At 38.8% G+C, this 21,349-nt stretch overlaps 2 protein-coding genes and 1 long non-coding RNA gene across 7 annotated transcripts in view; 1 reads left to right on the top strand and 2 right to left on the bottom strand.

Annotated features, from left to right (window-relative positions):
• The window catches only part of GPM6B (glycoprotein M6B), a 101,662-nt gene extending 90,863 nt beyond the window's left edge, over positions 1-10,799 (top strand). For 4 of the 5 annotated variants that reach the window (XM_081197104.1, XM_081197106.1, XM_081197108.1 and 1 more), the window contains 5 exons: positions 2,318-2,474; positions 3,538-3,709; positions 5,462-5,535; positions 6,764-6,829; positions 8,897-10,799. In XM_081197104.1, the coding sequence (XP_081053230.1) occupies positions 2,318-2,474; positions 3,538-3,709; positions 5,462-5,535; positions 6,764-6,829; positions 8,897-9,046 (619 nt within the window). In that variant the 3' untranslated portion in view covers positions 9,047-10,799. Of the gene's footprint in view, positions 1-2,317; positions 2,475-3,537; positions 3,710-5,461; positions 5,536-6,763; positions 6,830-7,549; positions 8,043-8,896 lie in introns of those variants that run through there. The other variant, XM_081197105.1, reaches the window with a different exon arrangement.
• On the bottom strand, positions 6,398-6,757 carry LOC308588632. The gene is made up of 2 exons (XR_014008842.1): positions 6,564-6,757; positions 6,398-6,484 (listed from the first exon to the last, which is right to left on the bottom strand). It is a non-coding gene; the product is annotated as an uncharacterized lncRNA (long non-coding RNA).
• A 1,156-nt stretch (positions 10,800-11,955) lies between the features above and the next one.
• OFD1 (OFD1 centriole and centriolar satellite protein) overlaps positions 11,956-21,349 on the bottom strand; it is a 26,405-nt gene continuing 17,011 nt past the window's right edge. The window contains exons 16-23 of the mRNA XM_081197152.1: positions 20,585-21,181; positions 19,839-19,986; positions 18,863-18,984; positions 17,407-17,544; positions 16,331-16,497; positions 14,568-14,732; positions 12,817-12,878; positions 11,956-12,364 (exon numbers count right to left, since the gene is read on the bottom strand). Of these exons, the coding sequence (XP_081053278.1) occupies positions 12,313-12,364; positions 12,817-12,878; positions 14,568-14,732; positions 16,331-16,497; positions 17,407-17,544; positions 18,863-18,984; positions 19,839-19,986; positions 20,585-21,181 (1,451 nt within the window). The 3' untranslated portion in view covers positions 11,956-12,312. The remainder of the gene's footprint in view (positions 12,365-12,816; positions 12,879-14,567; positions 14,733-16,330; positions 16,498-17,406; positions 17,545-18,862; positions 18,985-19,838; positions 19,987-20,584; positions 21,182-21,349) is intronic.

Genomic DNA, 21,349 nt, shown 5'->3' with positions numbered 1-21,349 from the left:
AAACTCAAAATTTGAAGTGAATTTGGAGAGTCCATCTCAAGCAAAACATCTTTTGGATTGGGGCTGTTCTTATATACAGCATATAGTTGTGAAATTTGTTGGGTGGGTTGGGGAATTTGCAACACTTCCACCAGAAGTCTGCTGCTGTTAGGGATTCAGCATATATTCCCCCCAAAATGTATATTCTCGTTCAACAGAGAGAAGGAAAACAAGGGTAGCGATAAATCTCCCAAAGAGCATAGTTATTCAGCTCCATAGCAACTGAAGGCAAGAAAAAATAGCTGTTGCCAGGAGATGACAGACCACTAAAAATATACTGGAGAGGTACACAGGAAAGCAATACTGCTAAATCTAAGGATAAAATAATAAATGTTATCACTAACCACTGCAATTGAGGCAGTCATGACATTTCTCTCACATGCCACATAACTCCATAGTAGATGCGTAATGGACTATGAATCTAATCTTCTGCCTCCCACTGAAATAGGCTACATTGGTTTGTGTCTGAAGCATGCTAGTTTTCCTCAACAGGATCTCCCATTGCTGAACTGTTCTTATGGTTAAATTTCCCCCTCAATTATTAACCTCTCATCTACATTACTTAAGCTTAAAACATGTTGCCTCTTCTGTCCTTGGTGAACAGTTTGTCTTCCTTTTCATGTTCTAGATCTTTGAAAAAATTGTTAGTGGCTGTCACTTCACTTCTATAGGGCACCACTGTATAATTCCTTTGGCATTATGATTTATCTTCTGGATGTCTAGTGGATCAACTAAAATTATTTTAATTGTGGTGCATAAAACTGAATCTGAAACAAACAAATATGGTTTACATACCTCTAGAAGTGCAAACGAATGCACTTTTGCATAGTGCCTTAGATGCAGGGTATTCTGACATTTTGTATGTGGAACAGGAAACAAAACCTGTATTACAGGCTGGTTGTGAGGTGATGGGGTGTGGTGATGACCAGAAACCAAATTTAGCAGCAAAGGGGAACAATGCAAATTACTCACAAATTGTGGCTACATATTACTTTTAATGGAAAATGGCTGGATCCGTTACAAAAGAGAAATAACTGCACGTTAATTGCACAAATGAATGGGTAGAGCTAGAAGGTGCGTTATATTGAGTGATGGGGGGCAATGTACCCTACTGCTACTATGAGGAATTTATATTGTGTGGATGCAGTGCACACACTGACAAGAGATGAAAGGGGAAAGCCCCTTCTTGTTGCTAGATGGCATAGAGGTGTGTCGGTCTGGGTCTCCATCCTTGCAGCAGAGCTCATTTTGTCTATTTGAGTAGGAGTGGCACTCCTTTAAATGTTTTTCTGGCTGCTGAAAGAAAGCAAGAACAAAGCTTCCTTCCCAGCAGAAGTATGCTGTGGTTCCTTCTGGGATACAGTAAAGGAAGATGTTTGCAGTAAGAAATATTCTATAGTGACTAGTGAGGGTAGGGCTTGAGGCTATTTAATTATGTGTAAGCATCAGATGCTGCAGCATTTTTGAAGTTACTGGTGGTCAACTTTGGCTGTGTAATACAGGGGTCAGCAAACTTTTTCAGGAGGGGGCCGGTCCACTGTCCCTCAGACCTTGTGGGGGGCCGGACTATATTTTGGATGGGGGAAATGAACAAATTCCTGTGCCCCACAAATAACCCAGAGATGCATTTTAAATAAAAGCACACATTCTACTCATGTAAAAATACCAGGCAGGCCCCACAAATAACCCAGAGATGCATTTTAAATAAAAGCACACATTCTACTCATGTAAAAACACGCTGATTCCTGGACCTTCCGCAGGCCTGATTTAGGCAGCGATTGGGCCAGATCTGGCCCCCGGGCCTACCCATGGTGTAATAGCTGTATAGAAGGGCAATAAATACTAGATGTTTTCATCCGAGGATTTGACTAGTGTGTGAAAATTCAGCTTCTCCATCTGCTCTGGTTCCCTTTATTCTTGAATATGATGAGGTTAAAATCTACAGCAGCTTAACCAGTTTCCAGTTGACAAGTCAACGTTAAAAGAAGAGCAACTGGATCAGAATCCAGACCAGCCTTGCTCACTCAACCTGCTGCTCTCCATATGGTGAAGACACTAATTCCTTTCAGCCTCAACCACGAGCATGGTCCAAGGCCAAATCTTGCAACCTGATGGAAATTATGACCAACTGCATTGGTTCTTTACACAGCTAGTAAATGGTCTCACTTGAGAACTTACCACTAAGGTGTTCATTCTGTCCTTGTGCTCTCGGATGATTATGAAATGACTTTATTTCAGAGTGACAAGAGTCTGATTGCCCTGTTTGTTTCCTTCTCAGAATAAAACTAATGCAGTATGTGATCTATGGCATTGCATCGTTTTTTTTCTTGTATGGAATTATCCTGTTGGCGGAGGGCTTTTATACAACAAGTGCTGTGAAGGAGCTGCATGGTGAATTCAAGACAACCATCTGTGGCCGCTGCATCAGTGGAATGGTGAGTCCATTGCAGGAATATGGATTGCCACTACTCCAGTGGTCCATAGCATTATCTACAGTGTTGTTTGCACCAGCTCTTTACACTGGCCTTTGATAAGAAAGCAGTGTCCTTCTAGGCTTTCAGAAAGCCCTAGCTAGAGATGCTAGCAGTTGAACCTTAGTCATCCACATAAACAGCAGAGGCTATACATCTCCCTTTAATGGTCACAAGAGAATTAGGTATTAATTCTAGCTTGTTTTCTTATCCCAAGTGAATTTGCCTGCTTTTTCTCTCTCAAATAGTACTTTATTGGAGAGAGGTATGAGGAAAAATAATTTGGACATAATCCTCTTTTTTACCAAGTTTATTCTTCCAAGAAATTACAACTTTTAAGTGGGCCACAGTTCTGTCAAAGTTTTCATTAACACCATTCATAAAAATGTCCAGATTATATATTGTGTGTTTTTGTCCAGTGTTGGGCTTTTGGCAGCCAGGTTGTGCTTTTTTTGGGGGGTGGGGATTTCTCCCCCCCCCCCTTAACTGAGAGCATTTCATTTTTAACTTTATAGATTCCCCCACCACCACCACCAAAATGTAATTAAGTTGTCCCCATCTCTTGGTCCAATTTAGTTGGCTGAAGCATGACATTCTTTTCAGTTGGCTCACCCGAGACAACAGGCTGGCACTCCCTGTTGTTAGAAGCTATGCCCTCTTATCCTAACTGCGTACAGCAGGAATTGGGAGGTACCCACAGATACTGTAAGGAAGTCACAGTTCCCAGTAATGAAGTGCCACTCCAATGACAAAGAAAGCATCCCAGAATGACTACTGCTTGGAAAGTCAGGCTGCTTTTTTATTTTGCTTACTTAAAACGACGTCAGGCTTTTAACATCGCAACACGGGCTATAGGGAACGTCTCTATGGAGTGAAAATCCGAGACTTCACATCAGACATGGAGACTGTGACATGCTCTTGGATTTTAAAATTCAGGAGTGTGTGTACTGTAAATAAGATTAACCCTTGATTTCCTAAATTAATGAGAAAGGGGTTTCCTGTGTGAAATGTGTGCCTGTCTCCTCAGTTTGTTTTCCTGACCTACGTACTGGGGGTGGCCTGGCTTGGCGTCTTTGGCTTCTCGGCTGTGCCGGTCTTCATGTTTTATAACATATGGTCAACTTGCGAAGTCATCAGATCACTCCCAGCAAATATGACAGCTTCAGCGGACCAGATCTGTGTGGATATCAGGCAATACGGTACTTATTTTAATCCTGATTAAATGCTTTATCCTCTTTCCTTGTCCTATCTTCAACAGGTTTGTCTTAGCCTTATGAGATGAACCAAAAAGCAACCAAGTGTGGAGTCTCTGAACATGTCATTACTTTTTCAATTAATGCAGATTACACTGACCTCTTTCCAGATGCACCCAGTTTAACTGCATTTGGCAAGTCATTTATCTAAAGTGATTTTGTGCCTGTTATCCGCATTATGCTATCAGGCTTAATAATAAAACAATCAGCAAAATAAACTGCTTAAGCAAGCCTGAGCCCATCACCAAATAGTTTGAAAACCTACCATGCTAGTCTCCTGAATTTAGCTATATATCTGCATATTCTTACTATTTCTGTAATAATGTGAATTGTGTATGTGCTTGTGCACAGCAGTTTCATTTATCCTTTTGTTTTGAAATGGAAATAGATTGTTAGAACAGTGTGAGGAAGGAACAGGGGTCTAGATTTGTGCTCCCAAGAATCACACATTATGGGACCAGATCTTTTTTACCTGATTAACATCACACACACTATGCAGTTGTTCCTATCATTAGTGCTTATTTGGTGACAAATACTGTTTAGCCCCAACCCTCCCCTGGGACTGGGATTATTTGTGTGGGATTAGGAGTGAGGGACATGATCACCTCCAAAAAGGAAGGGCAATAGAACACAGGGCAGTTGAACACATAATAGAAGTTGAGTCAATTTACTTCTAGAAGTTCCATCCAGATTCCAGGTATTTTAAGGTTCCTAACATACTTCCTCTGGCATTGGCTAAAGAAGAGGCGAGCCTGGGAAATAATGGGTTTTTATCCACTGCTAGTCCTTCTCAGAGTAAACCCATTGAAGTTAATGGACACAACTCACTTTCATCCAACTTAGTTGGATACAAGCCAATAGAAGTACTTATAGAGATTCCAAGACAAAGTACCGGTAGCTGTTCTCCTCTAGTCCTGCTGCTTCTGTGCTGCTGCGAGCTGTGCCATGACTGTTGAGTTGGCATGTTGCCCAAACCTTGGCTCATATTTTTTCTCACTCCACATGGCTTAGTGCTCCACACACTTCTCCATTGTTTTATAACTCTGATACACATACCTACTGCTGTATAGCTCCCCCCACCCCCAAAAAGGTCAAAGATGAATATATTTGATGAATATCTTCTATAGTGCAATATGTTGAGGTACTTTGCTGTCACATGATATACTTCCACCAGGAAGAAAATGGCCTGAAGATCAGTAATGAAGAAAAGGAGCAGAGGCTTTAATAAGGCAATGGAGGAAGAGAGTGGCTTGCAGAGATAATTCTGAATAGTTCCTCTGCAATTGACCACAATTGCAATCTCAATCCACGAAGCTTAAGGCAGAGCCTGTAAAAATGCAAGCACCCTTTTCAGTAATCCCTTTGCCCATTCAATAGAGTCAGGAAGCACAGCATATGACAGTGATTAAAAAGAAGAAGAGTGTCCATAGTGACTAAAACAACCATTTGTCCGCCATATGGGAATCCTAGATCTGAGAACATCTCTTGGCAAGGAGAATCTCTCCTGGATGTAGAAAGGGAACACTGTTAAGTGATTTTGTACTTGCTGGTGCCAACTCCAGATTGAACTGGTCAATGTGTGGGTGCTTGTTAAAGGAACACAACTTGCGTGTAGGTGGGGAAGGGAAATGGATTTCAGAAGGGAGAATGACATCAGCTATCAGCTTTAACAATGGCTTTTTGATATTTTAACTTCAGGTATCATCCCTTGGAATGCTGTGCCTGGCAAGGCATGTGGGTCAGCATTAGCAGATATGTGCAGCACCCCTGAGGTAAACGAGACTACGACACCCGGTGCTTGTCTTGCATATCTTGACAACTGGAATATAAACAATTGGTCTGCTAAAACATTAATGCTCATGCCATTTATTTATTTTTTTAAAAGGTTTCTTAATCATACAGAATGAATGATACAACATTCTGAGGGTATAGGTCTGCACTACTTGTGAGGCTAAGTGGTTCTATGGATAGCCAGTTAAGAGATAACAGTATTTCTCCTCCCACCCCTTCAGTAGCTGGAATACATAGTGCTGAAAAATTATTCCATCAAGCCACATCAGTTTTGCATAAAACACATCAATATGGTAAACACTAGGATACAGCGTATAGATAAGTAATCAATGCTTAATTAATATGCCAGGCTTCCTTTGAATAAGGAACAACTGCAAAAATAGTGCCCTCAGAATAGGCTGTCTCCTATCTTTATTGCTAAGGCATCATGCTGACTGGCTGTTGTGGTCCACAGCATCTCTCTCCTCCTGATCCGTTTGTCTAACTGCAACTGAGTTACAGTGACAGGCAGTAGCACACAGCTGCCAGTTATAAAAGCACCTATTCCAGGCAGGTTCGGTAGGTTTGCCTTATTATGCTGCCTTCCATGTCATTCCATGCATGTGGGAAACCAGGGCGTACACAGGTTTTTAAATGTGTGGAGCATCCCTCAGTTACGACTGTGGGCTAGAATAATGTTAATAGAGTGGTGCTGATGGAACTGCCATGGTGGTGGCCCTAGTCTCACTCAGAATAATAATTTTGGATTTGTTCATTCTCTCTTGGCTGGCATGGATAAAAATTGCCCTGAACAAGCTGCACATGAGGCGACCAGCATCCAGTTACTGAGGCTAACATTTCCCCCCAGTCACAATCAGAGAGATGAGTGCAAGTTTCCTGTATGCAGAATCTGATTCCCACTAGGCTTCTTCCATGGTATCATGGTCACACCTGTGTTCACAGATGTGTGAAGGAACTTGGCCTTTAGGTACAACTGGCAGTGCTATGTTGCAGCAACACTGGCACAGACTCCTTGTCTGAATAGCTTGAAGTGCCATAGGTTTTGACATTGGACTTGCAGAGTACTCACTACGTCCCCTCAAAAATATTTGTTGGTGCAGTGGCTCCTGGAATCGGACCTTCCTCCACACTAGGCAGCCTCCCAAGAGTTATATTTGTTAATGTGCCATGGAGCTCCTAGGACAATGATTTTCCTCTTTACTGTTATAGTTCTATTTGTCTTACCACCTGTTCATTGTGGCGTGTGCTGGAGCTGGTGCTACTGTCATAGCCCTGGTGAGTACCATCATCCTCTCTCTCTCATAAAATAACCACGTATTCCCTTTTCAGATGTAATCTTTAAAATATTGTTTAACTTAAACTAAGTAATAATTTTTGTGTTTGTTGGCACCTGATTGTAGTTTTCTCAGGATATTCCAAATAGCAGGCAAGTGCTTACATTTCCCAGTAAAGCTTTGCACCAAAGCAAGCTTTAAAATAGTTCTTTTGGTTTTGTTGTTTTTTGCTATTCGTTTACCTCCATCCTGTTGCATGGCCAATTTATGGCATTTTTGGATATAGCTATTTTGCCATTAGTATGTAGAACTTCCCAGCATCAGGACACTTCAGAGGTTTCCTACCTTTGAAAATAGTTTTAATTAATACTCCTGTCTTTCCTTCCTTTAAGTCTTTTGGGGAGTATGAAAGGTACCTGAATGTACTGAAGCTAGTTAGTCTGATTAAAAACAAGACCCATTTATAGTCAATGAACTGTTGCAGCAACCTGCTTTCAATCTTCTGTTGCCAAATTCATTTAAAGTCATAATTTATCAATGTACTTCCCATTGAAACAACCAGGGGCCCTTACATAGCTTAGGTAAAGCAGAGCTAGTCATTTTTGCCATAGCTCTCATTGAAATCCGTGCCTGACACAGTATAAATTTTCACAAAGAACTTCCTAAAAGGCCAATAGAATTTGTTGTCTCTTATACGCTGTGTTTTGTTCTCTTCCACCAGCTGATCTACATGATGGCTACCACATATAACTATGCCGTTTTGAAGTTTAAGAGTCGGGAAGATTGCTGCACTAAATTCTAAATTGCATAAGCCCAGTAAAGAGCTGCACTGTGTAGCTTGAAAAACCACTGACACCCTAAACTAAAGAGTCTAGCTTTTTTAAAGTTTGTTACAGTAAATTGTAAATAGCTTCAGTAAGCATCTTTAAGCATTTTAGATTAATTCAAATTTATTTCTTGTATATGAATAATGATGTGGGTGAGAGCTGGCTATTTTCTATACTATGAGAAGATTGTTATTTTCAGTGATGTTGTAAATCATCCCTTTAAAGGAAGGAGGGCTTTCATTTAACATCAAGCTATATTTTTTTCTAACAATCATCTCTGAAATAATTACTGGATCATTTAAGGGCCTGTAATAAGTTATTTTGTCTCTGCTGTTCACTAATCTGAAAAATAATAAAGCATCTGTTCTACAAATAGATGACACACAAGATACATGCTTGATTCTTGATAACTGTCAGTGCCTACCTTTTAGATTGTTGTCAAAGTGCTCTTCTAAAGTACCACACATTTGCCTCTCATTTTTACTGTATAACACCAGCCCTTTGGGTTTTTACTGGTCAAATGTTTTGAGAGACAAGTAATTAGGCTCATTGAAGAATACTCTTTTCATTAGCTGACATTTTCATTTCCCCCCAAAAAATAAGAAACAAAAGCCATGCAGTTCTCTAGCAAAAGCATGGAAACAAGTTCATTCCACCCCACCCCTGGCCTATAAGAAATAGAAAAGATCAACTTTTGTGGCACAGGCTATGTGCTACTAACTTATTTGTCAGTGATCAGCTTCCAAAGTATAACCATGCAGCACACAAAGCAAACCCTTTTATATAGAAAGCTGCATTTTAGAAAAAAAAACTATTTTTGCCCCAGTGAGTGTGGCGGGACACAACTTTTCTAAGAGGATAACTATATAAAATTTCCACATTACAATTTTCCTTTACTCAAGAGGGTGGGGGAAGAAACAGGGAAAGGAAGAAACGATCACAGATTTATCTTGAGTTGCTCTTCTAGGCTTCAGCATGTAAACTTGCAATGTATTTTCAAAGCTTTTCCGTTTCTGTTGTTCTTTCGCATTAACTGCTTTTGTTCCTATTTCCTACTAACTTTTGCCAGTACCTACTTAGTAGAATTAAGCATGCAAAATTCTAGAGATCTTTAGAAATAAGCCTCTTTGCCTTTTTTAATATTTAATAATGTAGAATAACTTTTAAAAATTAATCTTACTAGCTGCCTGCTTTGCCTCTTGACATGCTCACTAGCCATCATGCTCACCCTTCTCTTCCAGATACACTTCCTCATGATACTGTCCTCTAACTGGGCCTACTTAAAGGATGCGAGCAAAATGCAGGCTTACCAGGATATCAAAGCAAAAGAAGAACAGGAGCTTCAGGATATCCAGTCTCGGTCCAAAGAGCAACTCAATTCTTACACATAAATGTTTGCCAGAAGAATTTTGTAGCTCTGACAAATCATCAAGCAGCTGCTCTGCAGAACAGATGCATGTCCAAGCAAATGCAGAAGTATAAAAACTTCACATTCATGCTCCTGGGCCATGATCATAGGGAAAATTTGCAGTGGATATCCTCCATTCCTTTAGCACTGCGATTGGAGGGTTTTTTGGGGGGGAGGGAGGGGGGAGAGGTTGTCTCTAGGCCACTTTAGAAAAACATGTTGCCAAGTCAAGGATCTTTATGGATATCTCTTGGCAATTATAAAAGAATTATTGAAGGAACACGCTCCTTTCAAAACAGGCTACCACAGTTGGTATCCAGCCCTGCAATGACTAAAAGATTTTAAAGGCTGTATATAATTACACAGATGTAAGTAACTAAGATTCTAGTATGACTAGTTATTCCCTTTCTTCTGAATACTGATAGTTGTGCTTATTTGATACGGTTTCAGGAAGTTACAAATAATCTTATTCAGTCTCTGTCAAAATTAAAACTGGATTTTGTGGACTAAATGCCAGAAGTGTTATTTTCTGAGCCACTCCCTTTTCATTGATGCTGTAATGAGCCACTGTTGTTCTACTGCACTTACCAGAGTAAGCCGGGCACTGTTGCCCAGAGTTTGTTTTCTTTTAATTTTATACCATTTGATGGAATGTAGACAGACCTTTGGATCAGGATAATGATCCCCTTCTCAGAAAATAAATGTCAGCTTTGCCTTAATATTTATTTTCTATAAATGTCTGAAGCATTTATATAGCAGTGGGAGATCATTATCATGTATTTTATCAAAGCAGAAAGTGTTACCTTGTTGAAATTATACTGATATAATTGTTTCAAGTGAGCAGATAACAATTTGTAGAACATAAAAACCCATAGCCATACAGAGCACAGGTCAACCGCCCGTCTCAATTTTGGTGCTCAGCACGTTTATAGACAGTGCTTATTTGTTTTCTCTTTTAAGAAATTTGGTGTTCGGTAAAATATTGGGTGCCATTTTAAAAGTGTTTCCCACAAAATCTGCCTTCTAACATTTTCAGAAACATTCAGTGCTAGCTTGAGTACTAGTGATGGTATCTTTGGTGTGTTTTTTTTAAAATAAAAAATTATATAAATGTTGGAGAAACTTTAAGTACATCAGTGAGTTTTAAATCAGTAAAAAAGTCAAGTCATACATCCATGTTAATGTGTGGTTTGATTAGTTTTGAACGTTTGCTGAATATTAACATGCTCCTGTAGCTCATACAGAAGTGTATAAAGATAAAGGAAGCACATGTTTCTTTAGAAAGTTTTTAAAGGAAAAAAATATTAATGTGGAAAAAACTTCAGGTATTACCTTGCATTTGAGTTTGTTACATGCCTAATCTGACTTTCTTTTTAAAGAGGCAAAATCTATATAGAGCAGATAAAAAATAGCTTAGTGTTTGTTTTTACCTGTTGCATGGAAGGAAACAAATTTCTACAGCAATGCAGGTGATGTTCTTACTAGTCCAGTGTTTGCATAAAGGTAACAGACAGTGTCTTAAAGCCTAATTCTTTTCTAATTCTATGTAGCTATTTACTGGGAGTTTTTTGAAGTTTTGTTTAAGTAGTCTAATATTTTTTATGTAAAGAGCATTAAATTTTGCTATGTATAAATTTTTGTAACCTAACCGTGAATCAATATTTTCTATCAGTGCCAAGGGCTTCCTGTAGTTATATCCAAGTGTTACAATAAATATTTGTAGATAATAGAACCAATATTTGTGTATGCTTATTTTAAGAAGGTTTTGAAACAGTTGTAGCAGTATAGACAGCCATCCCAAAGCTAGTGTTTGGGTGACACATAATTGGAAGTTTTAGCATCTATTGAAAAATATGGCAACCAATGGACATAGGAAGATAGATCTTTCCCTGCAACTTATCAAGATGTGATATCCTTCAGTGCTAGGGTGCCTCTGGACTGGGTCTGACTCTCAAAAAGTGTGCGCATTATTTGGTATATGGATTTGCCACTATTAGTTTACCTTTGGGGCAAAAAACAACAATAGTGTATTTCACAGTTCAGGTTTGATACAGTTTGACATAAACATAAATTTGTTAGTTTCTGTCTCTTAAGAAATGAGAGCAGTCAAATTAGCAAACACAGATATGCAAAAGTGTTTTGAAAGATGCTCATCTGCAAGGGCCTGTTCTCAGTAATTGATTTTGAATCAGAGTACTATTTGCTCAACTTTGTCTTAGGAGAACTGCTTGAGGCATGCCTGGCGTCTCTCATAAGCTCACTGCAAAAGTTTCCCATCTATAGTATGTTTCATTATTTTAATGCAGTGTGGTCAAACTACACGAAGCCAGGATATATTTCAACTTATCAGGTGCCATCGATTCAGCTTTACCAGCATTTCCCACTAATTACAAAGCTTGTAAAGTGGGTTAATTCTTTCATCACTTTCCCAAGGAACTCTCCTCTAAAATGAGTTGATAATATGATTCAATTTTTGTGAGTTCAGACACAGTTGCCCCACTTTTTCAGGCCAGTTTCATACTATGACTACCATTTCCAAAATTTAAACATCATAATAGTGTAAATCATCATTTTCAATACCATGTACTTTTAATAGGAAGTAGTCCCAATTACAAGCACTTAATTTTTAAAGTGTGCTTGACTGAACTCTTGCTGATGCCCTAGTTTGTTTTTAAAGAGTAGCTAAAGGATGTGCAGCAGCAGGAAATTGTAGCGTCACTATTCAATAAAGTCAAAACCTGCTTAAGCACATTACCCCAAAACTTAAATGTCTAAACACTGTTTTCATTCTAGAGCTCTGAGCTATGCTTATATAGACAACTGGTCAATCATCTGTAAAGTCTGTAATATAAACTCTGGAAGAAAATATTTCAAATAGATTTAAACACAGAATTTTCTATGACTGACGCTTTATTTTTTAAAAAATATTCATTTGTATAACAAGGTAAATCAACCTGATTTGATTGTTTTCCCCACTGCCTCTATAAAAAGCTATCTTTATTGTACTGGCATATTTTAAACACGTAAAATTGGTTGTTCAGGTAGGAAGCAATTCTCTGAAACATTGTTTCAGTAGCACTGATGGCAACTTTGTGCCAACAAACAGCAATGTTTCACTTTTAGTATGTTCTTCCTGAATTATGCAGATAACAATATTCCAATGTTCAGAATCTCACCCTAGTTTGTGGTGCTTCCTCTGATGGAAAAGAAGTCCACTTCTCTGGTCAAGTAGCCCCTGCTAATTGATATTCACCAGAAATCATCATCAGGCTCTCCATGAAGAGTGGCTGCAGCACTAAAGCTGGAACACAGATAATAATGAATTTTGAAACAGTCTAATACACTTCCTTCCTCAATTCTCATCTACCCTTCCCTCACACAGCATACACATCAAATCATAAGTCCCCCAATCATCTAGAGGAGGGTTTTTTTTAGGGGGAGGGATAATTTGGACACTTATAGGGATGTGGTGAAATCTGTTTCCCCAACATCTGCTATCACAAACAATCTATAAATAGAGACCTGCTCAAATAAACTTAGTATGCAATCCATTCTTTTGACATTTGCTTTAAAACTTTAACAAATCTTAATTCAACTGCAATACAGTAAAGATTACCAGACAAGTGTAATTAGTATGCAATTAAAAGTGTTTAATGGAAAGGATTTGTTTTAATGCAAAAAGGCCCCACTTGATAAAAAAGCAAAAATAAATAAATATGAACCATACATGTCAAGCACTAGCAAGATACATACCTGTCCTCCTTTCCACTACCTGAGAGTTTCTCAGAAAATACTTCAGCTTCTTTCTTGAAGTCCTAATAGAGAAAAGAAAGTTGTTACTGGTTGCTTTTGTGTGGTCTCCACATTCCATTGCTACTCAAAAAACAGGAATATGATTAGGTACTTAAAATTACCCTAAGTGCTATGCAGAGAGTAGAAAGGATAGGTCACTGCCATGACGCATTATCATCTAACAGATACAATGCAAAAGGGAGGGAATGAAGGTGAACACACATATTCATGTTCTAGCTTGTACATGGCAAGGTGGAATGGCTGCTGGAGTGGGGCAGTTCTAGGAGTGAAGGTGCTAAATGGCAATTGGTCTTCTTTTCTCTCTGCTTTCAACCAATTGAAACAGCCACTGATAGAGACACAATCTTATTGATTGCAATGGGGTTTTTTGGTCTTTATTTCAAAAATAGCATGCTTATGTCTGAACAGCTTTGTAATGGAACTTGTTATCCGAAATTTTAGTTTGGCATATTTCACGTGTCCTGTTATTGGTTTTCTACTATAGTATGACCTTTTCCAGACAAAATTTTGTGGTCTCCATAGGTCTGTGGGTAATCTTAAACCTGTATGTTTAAACTGTTTAAAACCAGAATGTACACACTTAAGTATTTGCCCACTATTTTTTCTAGTATCATTGCCAAATTCAAATGATCTTGTATTTGTCAAAAGTGATCAGTGAATAAAAGATTAAGAAAGTAGTTTGATGCAAGAATTTGTATGTTACAAGACCAAGTAGAGATCACTGTACTGCAGGGTGATGGAATTATAGTGGTATCACTGCGTATTACCAATTCAAAATGACTAACAGAGATCAAAGGCAGAACAGATGTGGGGAACCTCCAACTGTTACTGTACTAGAAATACCTATTATTACTGACCACAGACCAGGAGTTGGGAGTTCAACAGCATCTGGAGGGCCACAGGTAAGCCACCCCCACAGTAGCAAATGATAGTGCTTTCCAGTGATTCGTTCAGATTGCTTACAGCATTCAGTCCTAGATATTGTGATGCACAGAGAGGATCTAACATTCTACTGTTCCTTTTTGAATTTGATATCATACAGCAAAAAAGTGTAGCTATAAACAGCAGGTTTTGCCAAGCTGAACTCAAGTGTGGCTACTAGAAATTTATTGTATATGCATGAAGCATGACTCATTAAGCCAAAAAGCTATAATCAAGGAAGTATGATGGCTTGGAATCCGTCCTTGTAAGCTAATCATTAATTCAGCTGAAGATGGTTAATTCTGGATAACCACAAAGCAAGCCGCAAAAGAATCAGCTCAACTGCAAATATCCACAAGGTTTGCAACAACAATCTAGTACGTTGGAAATTTTTGTTGGTTATTAACCGAAATAATTTGGCAATACACTATTAAATGACCTCAAGTGGGGGAAACATAAGGTAGACTTTATATCCCAAGTTTCTGATACAACAAAAGCTAGACCTCAACATTTTAAATTAATTAGATCTTGTTCTACTCTTTAGTTGGCTGTGTACATGCTATCTTGCATGCTTGCTTGTCCAGTGTGAAAAAGACAAAGGAACTACTGAGATTGTTCTTGGAGTACATGAGTTCCAAAACTAATACATCTCAGGTGCATTAAACCACCATCTTGCTGATGCTAAGCACATCTGTTTCAAATCAGAACCTAGATGGGAGACCTCCTATTAACCACAGGACATTAGATGCAAGAATAATGGACAACATCACCTCATTTGCAAACTCCTGCTCCCGATTCTGCTGTATTATTTTCATGTATTTTTCCAGTGGATTAGGAATAGCATCACCACCATGCTCTTCAGACTTTGAGATAATGGTTTCCAAATCTGCCACATCTTCATGCTTTTTCTCGGTTTCCACTGACTCTTGCATACACTTTTATGAAACCAAAGAATGAACACCATAAAACATTTTAACAGAGAAGAAAGGAATGCTCCACTAAAATGTGGGCCACTGGTAACATAATCCTACCTACACTCAGCATCCTATACTTTTATAAGGATCTTAAAGGACTATATAAAAGAAACAGCACAAAATTAGTTGCAGCAAATTGCCTGCAATAATGATGTCTCTTCACACACAAGTTAAATCCTCACAGTAATCAAAAAGTGGCTTACTTCAACCAGAACTAAACTACATTTGATTATCAAATCCCCCATTTTACAGAAGCGCAACTGGCCTCAACCAGAAGTTGGGCGTTTGATGTTGCAATCCCATGCTATAGAGAACATTCTTCCAGCAGACACCCTTGCTATTGACTTTCAGGTGACTCTTGAAGGCCTTTTATTAATGTTGAAAGCTCACTGTAGTAGCTTAATTTTTGATTTGCCAGTGACCTTAACCATTACCTATATTTTGCTTTCTCAAATGGTGTTTTATGTCTTTAATGTCCTGATATTTTATATGGTGGTTTAGAAATACTTGCATAAAAAAGTAAAACAGCTAAATGCAAAGTATTGTTAGAAAGTCAGTTCTCCAAGAGAATGTTTATACTGGTCCCCCTTTCCCCAGAACATATACTAAGAACAACTGATGCAGTTTACTTTCCATCTTTGGTGGTGTCAGATTAATGTGCCATATCTTGGTTTTATTACTGAAATGGTAAATGCTGACCACATAGTTCCTCATGAGGAAGTCCACTGGATGGGAAGGACTCCAGCCTGCCATTAGAAGTAGCAGGGCTGCAGCCTCCTATCATCAGAGCACCCCAAGACAGCATACTCTCAGAAGTGATCATTTATAAAAATTCCTATTCTGCACAAAGAGCTTCAAAAATAGCTGCTCTATAAACCATCTCCTTCTTCCAAAAGGAAATATTCAAAGGTTGTCCACTTTATTTTTATTTGTAAAACACTTTCCTTTTACCAGTACTAAGGCACTATGAATAATCCAATATAATAAATTTGATTTCTGTTCAACCAGGGTGGGTGGGATATAGTGGGGATATAATAGAGCAGGGAAAACCCAATTTAATGCAGCTTTACAGCAGCTTACTCATATCCCTGGCAAATCAATATGGTGGTAAAATGGCAGGTGGCAAATAGCTTCTGATCTATCAATCTCCACCGGAAGGAAAACAAGTTCTGCAGAAATTCTATCAGCACACTACACGCAATGGCCACTCCACAAAACTGCCTCTGAGAATCTGTTGTCTATACAGGCAGCCCCCCTGTTTACACAGGGTTTACGTTCCGAGGCACTGTGTGCATCGGTTCAATTGCGTATAACTGAAACCCACTGAAAAAGCCTACAAACACCCCACCCCCATTGCACCCTTTAAGTGATGTCTTTATGACGTTTCCAGGTCACTTCTGGGTTCGGCGTGATGTGCATTTACAAGATCAAACACATACTGGACGCATGTAAATTGGGGGGGGGGGCTGCCTGTATCCTACAGTCCTAGTCCAGAAAAAGAAAGTACTCTTTAGTTTATAATAACTATTTTAAATCACCAAGACTCTGAAATGCATTACCAATTCTTCATTTGCTTTTTCCAGTTCTCCTTGCTCTCTTTCCAAAGTGTCCTGCCTCTCTTGCTGCCTTTTTCCTTCCCTCTCTTCCCATTTTTGCTCCTCCTCCTCCTCCTCCTCCTCCTCCTCCTGTTCTTCAGGATGCTTTTGTTTCTCCAGGGCTGTTATTTCTGCTCCACATAATACATAGAGGGCAGTATTAAGCAAAGAAAGACAGTTTTGCATTCCGAAGCATTAAATCAAACACAGTTAAAGTATATGGATGCATATTATTCCAAACAGATAGGTACTTAACAGTGCATAGAAAAGACTAATAATCCAGAGAAGCAGAATATGTCAAGTCCTGCACAAACTGTATTCAGCTTCCTTTACCTCCATTTAATGTATACTGGTGATTTTCCAACTCTATGGCTGCCCAATAAACTCTCTACATAAGACTGTGCAAGATCACTAAGCTACAGAAAACCTACCTGTGCCTAGCCATCATGATGGTGCAGTAGGGTACAGAAATATATTAATGGTTAGGGTACAGTTTGTTGAAATGTCACCAAAAAAACCACCAAACTTTCAAGTACAGCAGTTTCAGCTGTCTAACAGAAATAGCAGGCTTGAGAAGAGGACTGCTGCAGGGCTCCCTTTCACAAATATTACCCTTTCAGCTGCCCCAATATGCAAACAAGAAACATGTTACTTCACAGAGCTTCTGTTTCTCTCAACATTTGCCCTCTGGAATCCCCATTTCCCATACAAATTGTTGAAAGTGGTGCACTATGCAGGGAGAATAGTTACTATCAAACTCACTCCCCACTCCTCTCGAGTTCCCCTAGGTTCCTTGTTGCCTTATCTTCAAATGTCTAACATAATTGTGTGCCTTCCTGTTACAGGTATGGAAAAGCTTAAAAATTATGTTCTTATGTTGACTGAAGCAGCTCTAAACTGAAATATATTATGAAGATATTCTGTTATGGACAGTAGCCAGTTTAAAATAATACCATTTACTGTATTTCAGACAAGATGCTGCAAAAGCTTCAGTTTCCATATACTTTGATAAACAAGCCATCTAAAATGGCTATTCACACTTGTTTGAGCTGAAAACTCACTTATGTCCTGCTGTGAAGTGTCCGCTGCTGGCACAGTAGCCGGAACATGGCTTCCACTAACAATGTGAGATGGATGTGACACATCGCTTTCGAGCTGTTCTGGAATGTCCTCTTGATCTAGAGGAGAAGGAGGAACAATGCCCTCATTATTCTGCAATTATCAAAGCAGGGCAAAGAAATGGACACAGTGTGGGAATGACTGAGTTCAGAATGCATAAGTGCAAGCCATTAATTAAGTGCTCTTCTTGGCCAAGCCAACCATCACCCTAAGAATGAAGAAACTTCAAATGGGCTGTTTTAATCAGAATCATGGGACTGTCTGGCTTGGAAACTAGTTCTTACAATATGTTTCCTAAGCAAAGAGTCAAAACAGCTTCAACTCAATGTGGACTTTGTAGGATTAAAATCCACCAATGAGACACAAGCATGAATGCAAAATATGGGGGGGCTGGTTGCATTTGAGTCACTTCCATAAAACAAAACTTTCAAGTTTCCTATAGTTCACAAGGAACTGTGTGATAGCAAAACAAGCCAATAAGTTATAGTTGTATTTTTTTTTTGGCAAAGCTTTAATTTGCACTCCCTCAATAGTTCTGTCCAACCAAAATTATAGTTTGTACTGTATATCCAGTGCTGTAACCCTCTCTTTCATGCACTTACTGGTTTTCCCTGTGCATTATCCAATTCAAACATTTTTCACTTTCATTAAATCTCATTATTTTACATCACATCTTCTAAGTTTTAAACCAGAGCTTTCCAAAGTTTTCATGTTGGTGACACACATTTAAGACATGCATCATTTTGCAAAACAGTAATTCAGTTTTACTAGCAAACTGGAGGTTAAAGTAATCCCTTTCCAGCCCTGGAAGGAGCGCAAGGAGCATTTGCGTGACACAACTACACACTGCAGCCAACACACTAATGTGTTACGACACACAGTTTGGAAAGCTCAGTTTTAAACTATCTCTAGTTTTTCATTTCCAGGTTGTGGCAAACATCAAATATACTAAAATGTCTATCAGAAGAGTGCCAGAGTTTCCCAAAGGCCTCACCAATATAACCAATATAACCTGTACAGCTTCAGCTTCTGCATATTTTGCTTTTCTACTAATGTGGGTTCCCAAGCCCAATGTGTAAGTCATACAATGTCCAATTCCATTCCCATTAACATTTACACACATACATACACAAGGATTAGGCTAGGCTGCAGTTCTATGCATTTTATATGTTAAGACCATTACACAGTTGCCTGGTAAAAGGGGTGGCTTAAAAGGCACCCCCATTTCCTTAGAATAAGTTGAGAAGTTATGAAAAGCCAAAAAAAAACAACCCCAAGAGTCATACTTAAAGAGATTTCTGGCTTTAAAAAAAAAGGTGGCTCCCAGATAAAAAAAATCTGCATTGCTTCTTTCTGAAAAATATAGTAAAAACTTACATTTACTGGCAGACTCATCATTTCCAAGGTCAGAGTCATCATTTCCAAGGTCTTTATACAGGAGCCTCTCAGATTTTGCAGAGTCACTAACACCCTGAGTTTCACCTTGCTGCTGCTGAAGACTAAAAGAAAGGAAGGAGATGGGAGAAAAGTGATTATATTTAGTTTAGAAAAGTTTCTAAAACGTAAAGTTAATATAGTCCCGTGTCACATCTGCAGAGCACACCATGGGTATAACATACAAAGACATGAACATAGTTACAAGAAAAGCTTATCAAAGCTCTTTGTTTTGCTCTTGCAGGAGGAGCCTTTATGCACAGTCTTCCCTATGCCAGCATCAACCATCAGAAAACTGAGTTAAGGTTGTATGGAGGGGGAAAACCATAGCAAGGTTCCTTTCTGCAGTCTGGATGACAGCTTCCATGCTGTCCAAGTGAATAATAATTCAGATTTCAGTCATACTATCCAATATCTAAACTCATGATCTCATATTCACAATAGCAAGGTTGCCTCATCATTTTATCAACTTGCATACCACTGTACAGTACTCTCTACCTTCTTCCTGGTGCAGTATTACCAAACACACTAACTCTTATGGGATACAGCTCTCAAAGTGGAACAACATGGTCAGGATACGGACCCACAATAGTTAAGCAACCTCTACTCACTCACCACTACCCCCGAGTCTGCATGTTAGGGGCCTACTACTATCTCCATCTCTTTTTGAATGCAAGGGCACAGCCTTGAGCAGCAAAAAAACCACACAGCTTGTGTAAGGGATTAGGAAATGTTTGGTGTATCTCCATGTTTCTGTAATGTATTAAAAATGCAGTACACAAAAAGATACTGTAACTACTGAAGTGCCTGAGGATAAACCATTCTCTTGGAAGAACGTTTGATTACGGATATCAACAGGTAACACACAAATATGGGACATGACATAGCTGAAGATCTTTCACCAGTATATAAACATTACCTTAGTTTTTGTTTGCAGGAGGCTGGGGAAGAAGAAACTGATATATTAGAAGCATGTTCAGGAGATGAAAGGTTGCCTGTTCTTTGAATGGGGGAGAGAGGTTGGTCTGCATTCTGATGAGGGGCAGCAAAAGATGAGGCAACTGTATCTGCAGAACAGAAGGCAACCACATATTACTGTGCAATAGTATCTGAACAGCTACTGTAAGCTACAAAACACTTAATACCAGTGATGTGCATTGGAAATTGTTCCTGGAAAACCATAGAATACTTTAAAGAGGGGTAAAAACACAGGAACATTGGAAGACTTTGGGTGCTTAAAAGATAGGCTTGGTACTCTCTAACACTGGTTTTCAGATTAGAAAAAATTGGTTCATTGTGGAAAAAATACAAAATATTTTTTTCTGCACAGTACTTCTCACTTAAGTTTATCTCCATGTTTTGATTAAATAGCAGGAGCAAGAGTGTGTTTAATCAGAGTATACTGTGCGTGTGTGTGTGTGTACGGACGTACACACACACACACAGACTACAGAGAGTCAGCAAGTAAAAGACTATCAGTTTCAATGATAAATAGTGTGGCATTAAAAGGGGGTTAGATGAAAAACAGCATTTCCATGTTTGCAGCAAGTAGAAATGGACCAAGGGAAGGAACCATTATGGCAGAAAACTCTTAATATCAGGAGCTCCTGATATCCACACAAAGCAACAACTTCACTCATAATTCATGAATATCAAATTGCTTACCTTCAGAAAACAGCTTGTTACTAATATTTCTCTTTGCTTTGGAAACAGGAGTAGAAGACAGACGTCTAGAAGTAGACTTCTTCCGTGGAGGGGTTAGATGATCTTTCAAGTGATCCCCATTTCCTGGTGTCCATCTATAGCTTTTATTTTTTTGGCAGTGAAAGGGTAATTCTTGGGAATATAGATCATCCTGTGCAAACCAAAGTCTTTGGCGAGATGCCATGTTAAAGTTACTTGCCATAGGTGAAGAGAATGTTGTTTTTGTTGGGCCAGCTGTGGTTTGAATGGCTCTGTATTGGTAATTCCTGTAGGCCTCTTCTAAATATTCAGCTTCTCTCTCCAATTCTTTTATTCTAGCCTTTGTATTAGCTACAAATTCTAAATCAGAATCTTGTGAAGTGTTAGATTTCAGCACGTGGTGATGATGTCTGGGGCTTGTACCATTTCCCATTCCAATAAAATCAGCCATTGGCTGTGTTTTCAGGAAAGCACCATCTATATAAATATCAGGAGGTACAGTCTTGTCACCAAACAAGTCAATGACAGAACGATCAACCAAAGAGGGCTTTGGATTCCGATATACTTCATTCTCTAATGCTACAGGCAAGAATTTAATAGAGATAAAGAAAACAATTTAAGACAAATTTTGATTTGGTCATTGTATAATTAGCATGCAAAAATGAAAACTGAACTTACCTTACATTTTAGTTATTCTACACACAAATCCAACATGATTTAATATAGCAAAAAACCTCAAGTTTATTT

Source organism: Podarcis bocagei (assembly GCF_964188305.1).
Source record: "Podarcis bocagei genome assembly, chromosome: 6".
NCBI classification, from domain to species: Eukaryota; Metazoa; Chordata; class Lepidosauria; order Squamata; family Lacertidae; genus Podarcis; species Podarcis bocagei.
The sequence above is the reverse complement of the archived record's forward strand: the minus strand, read 5'-3'. Positions and strand labels throughout refer to the sequence as shown.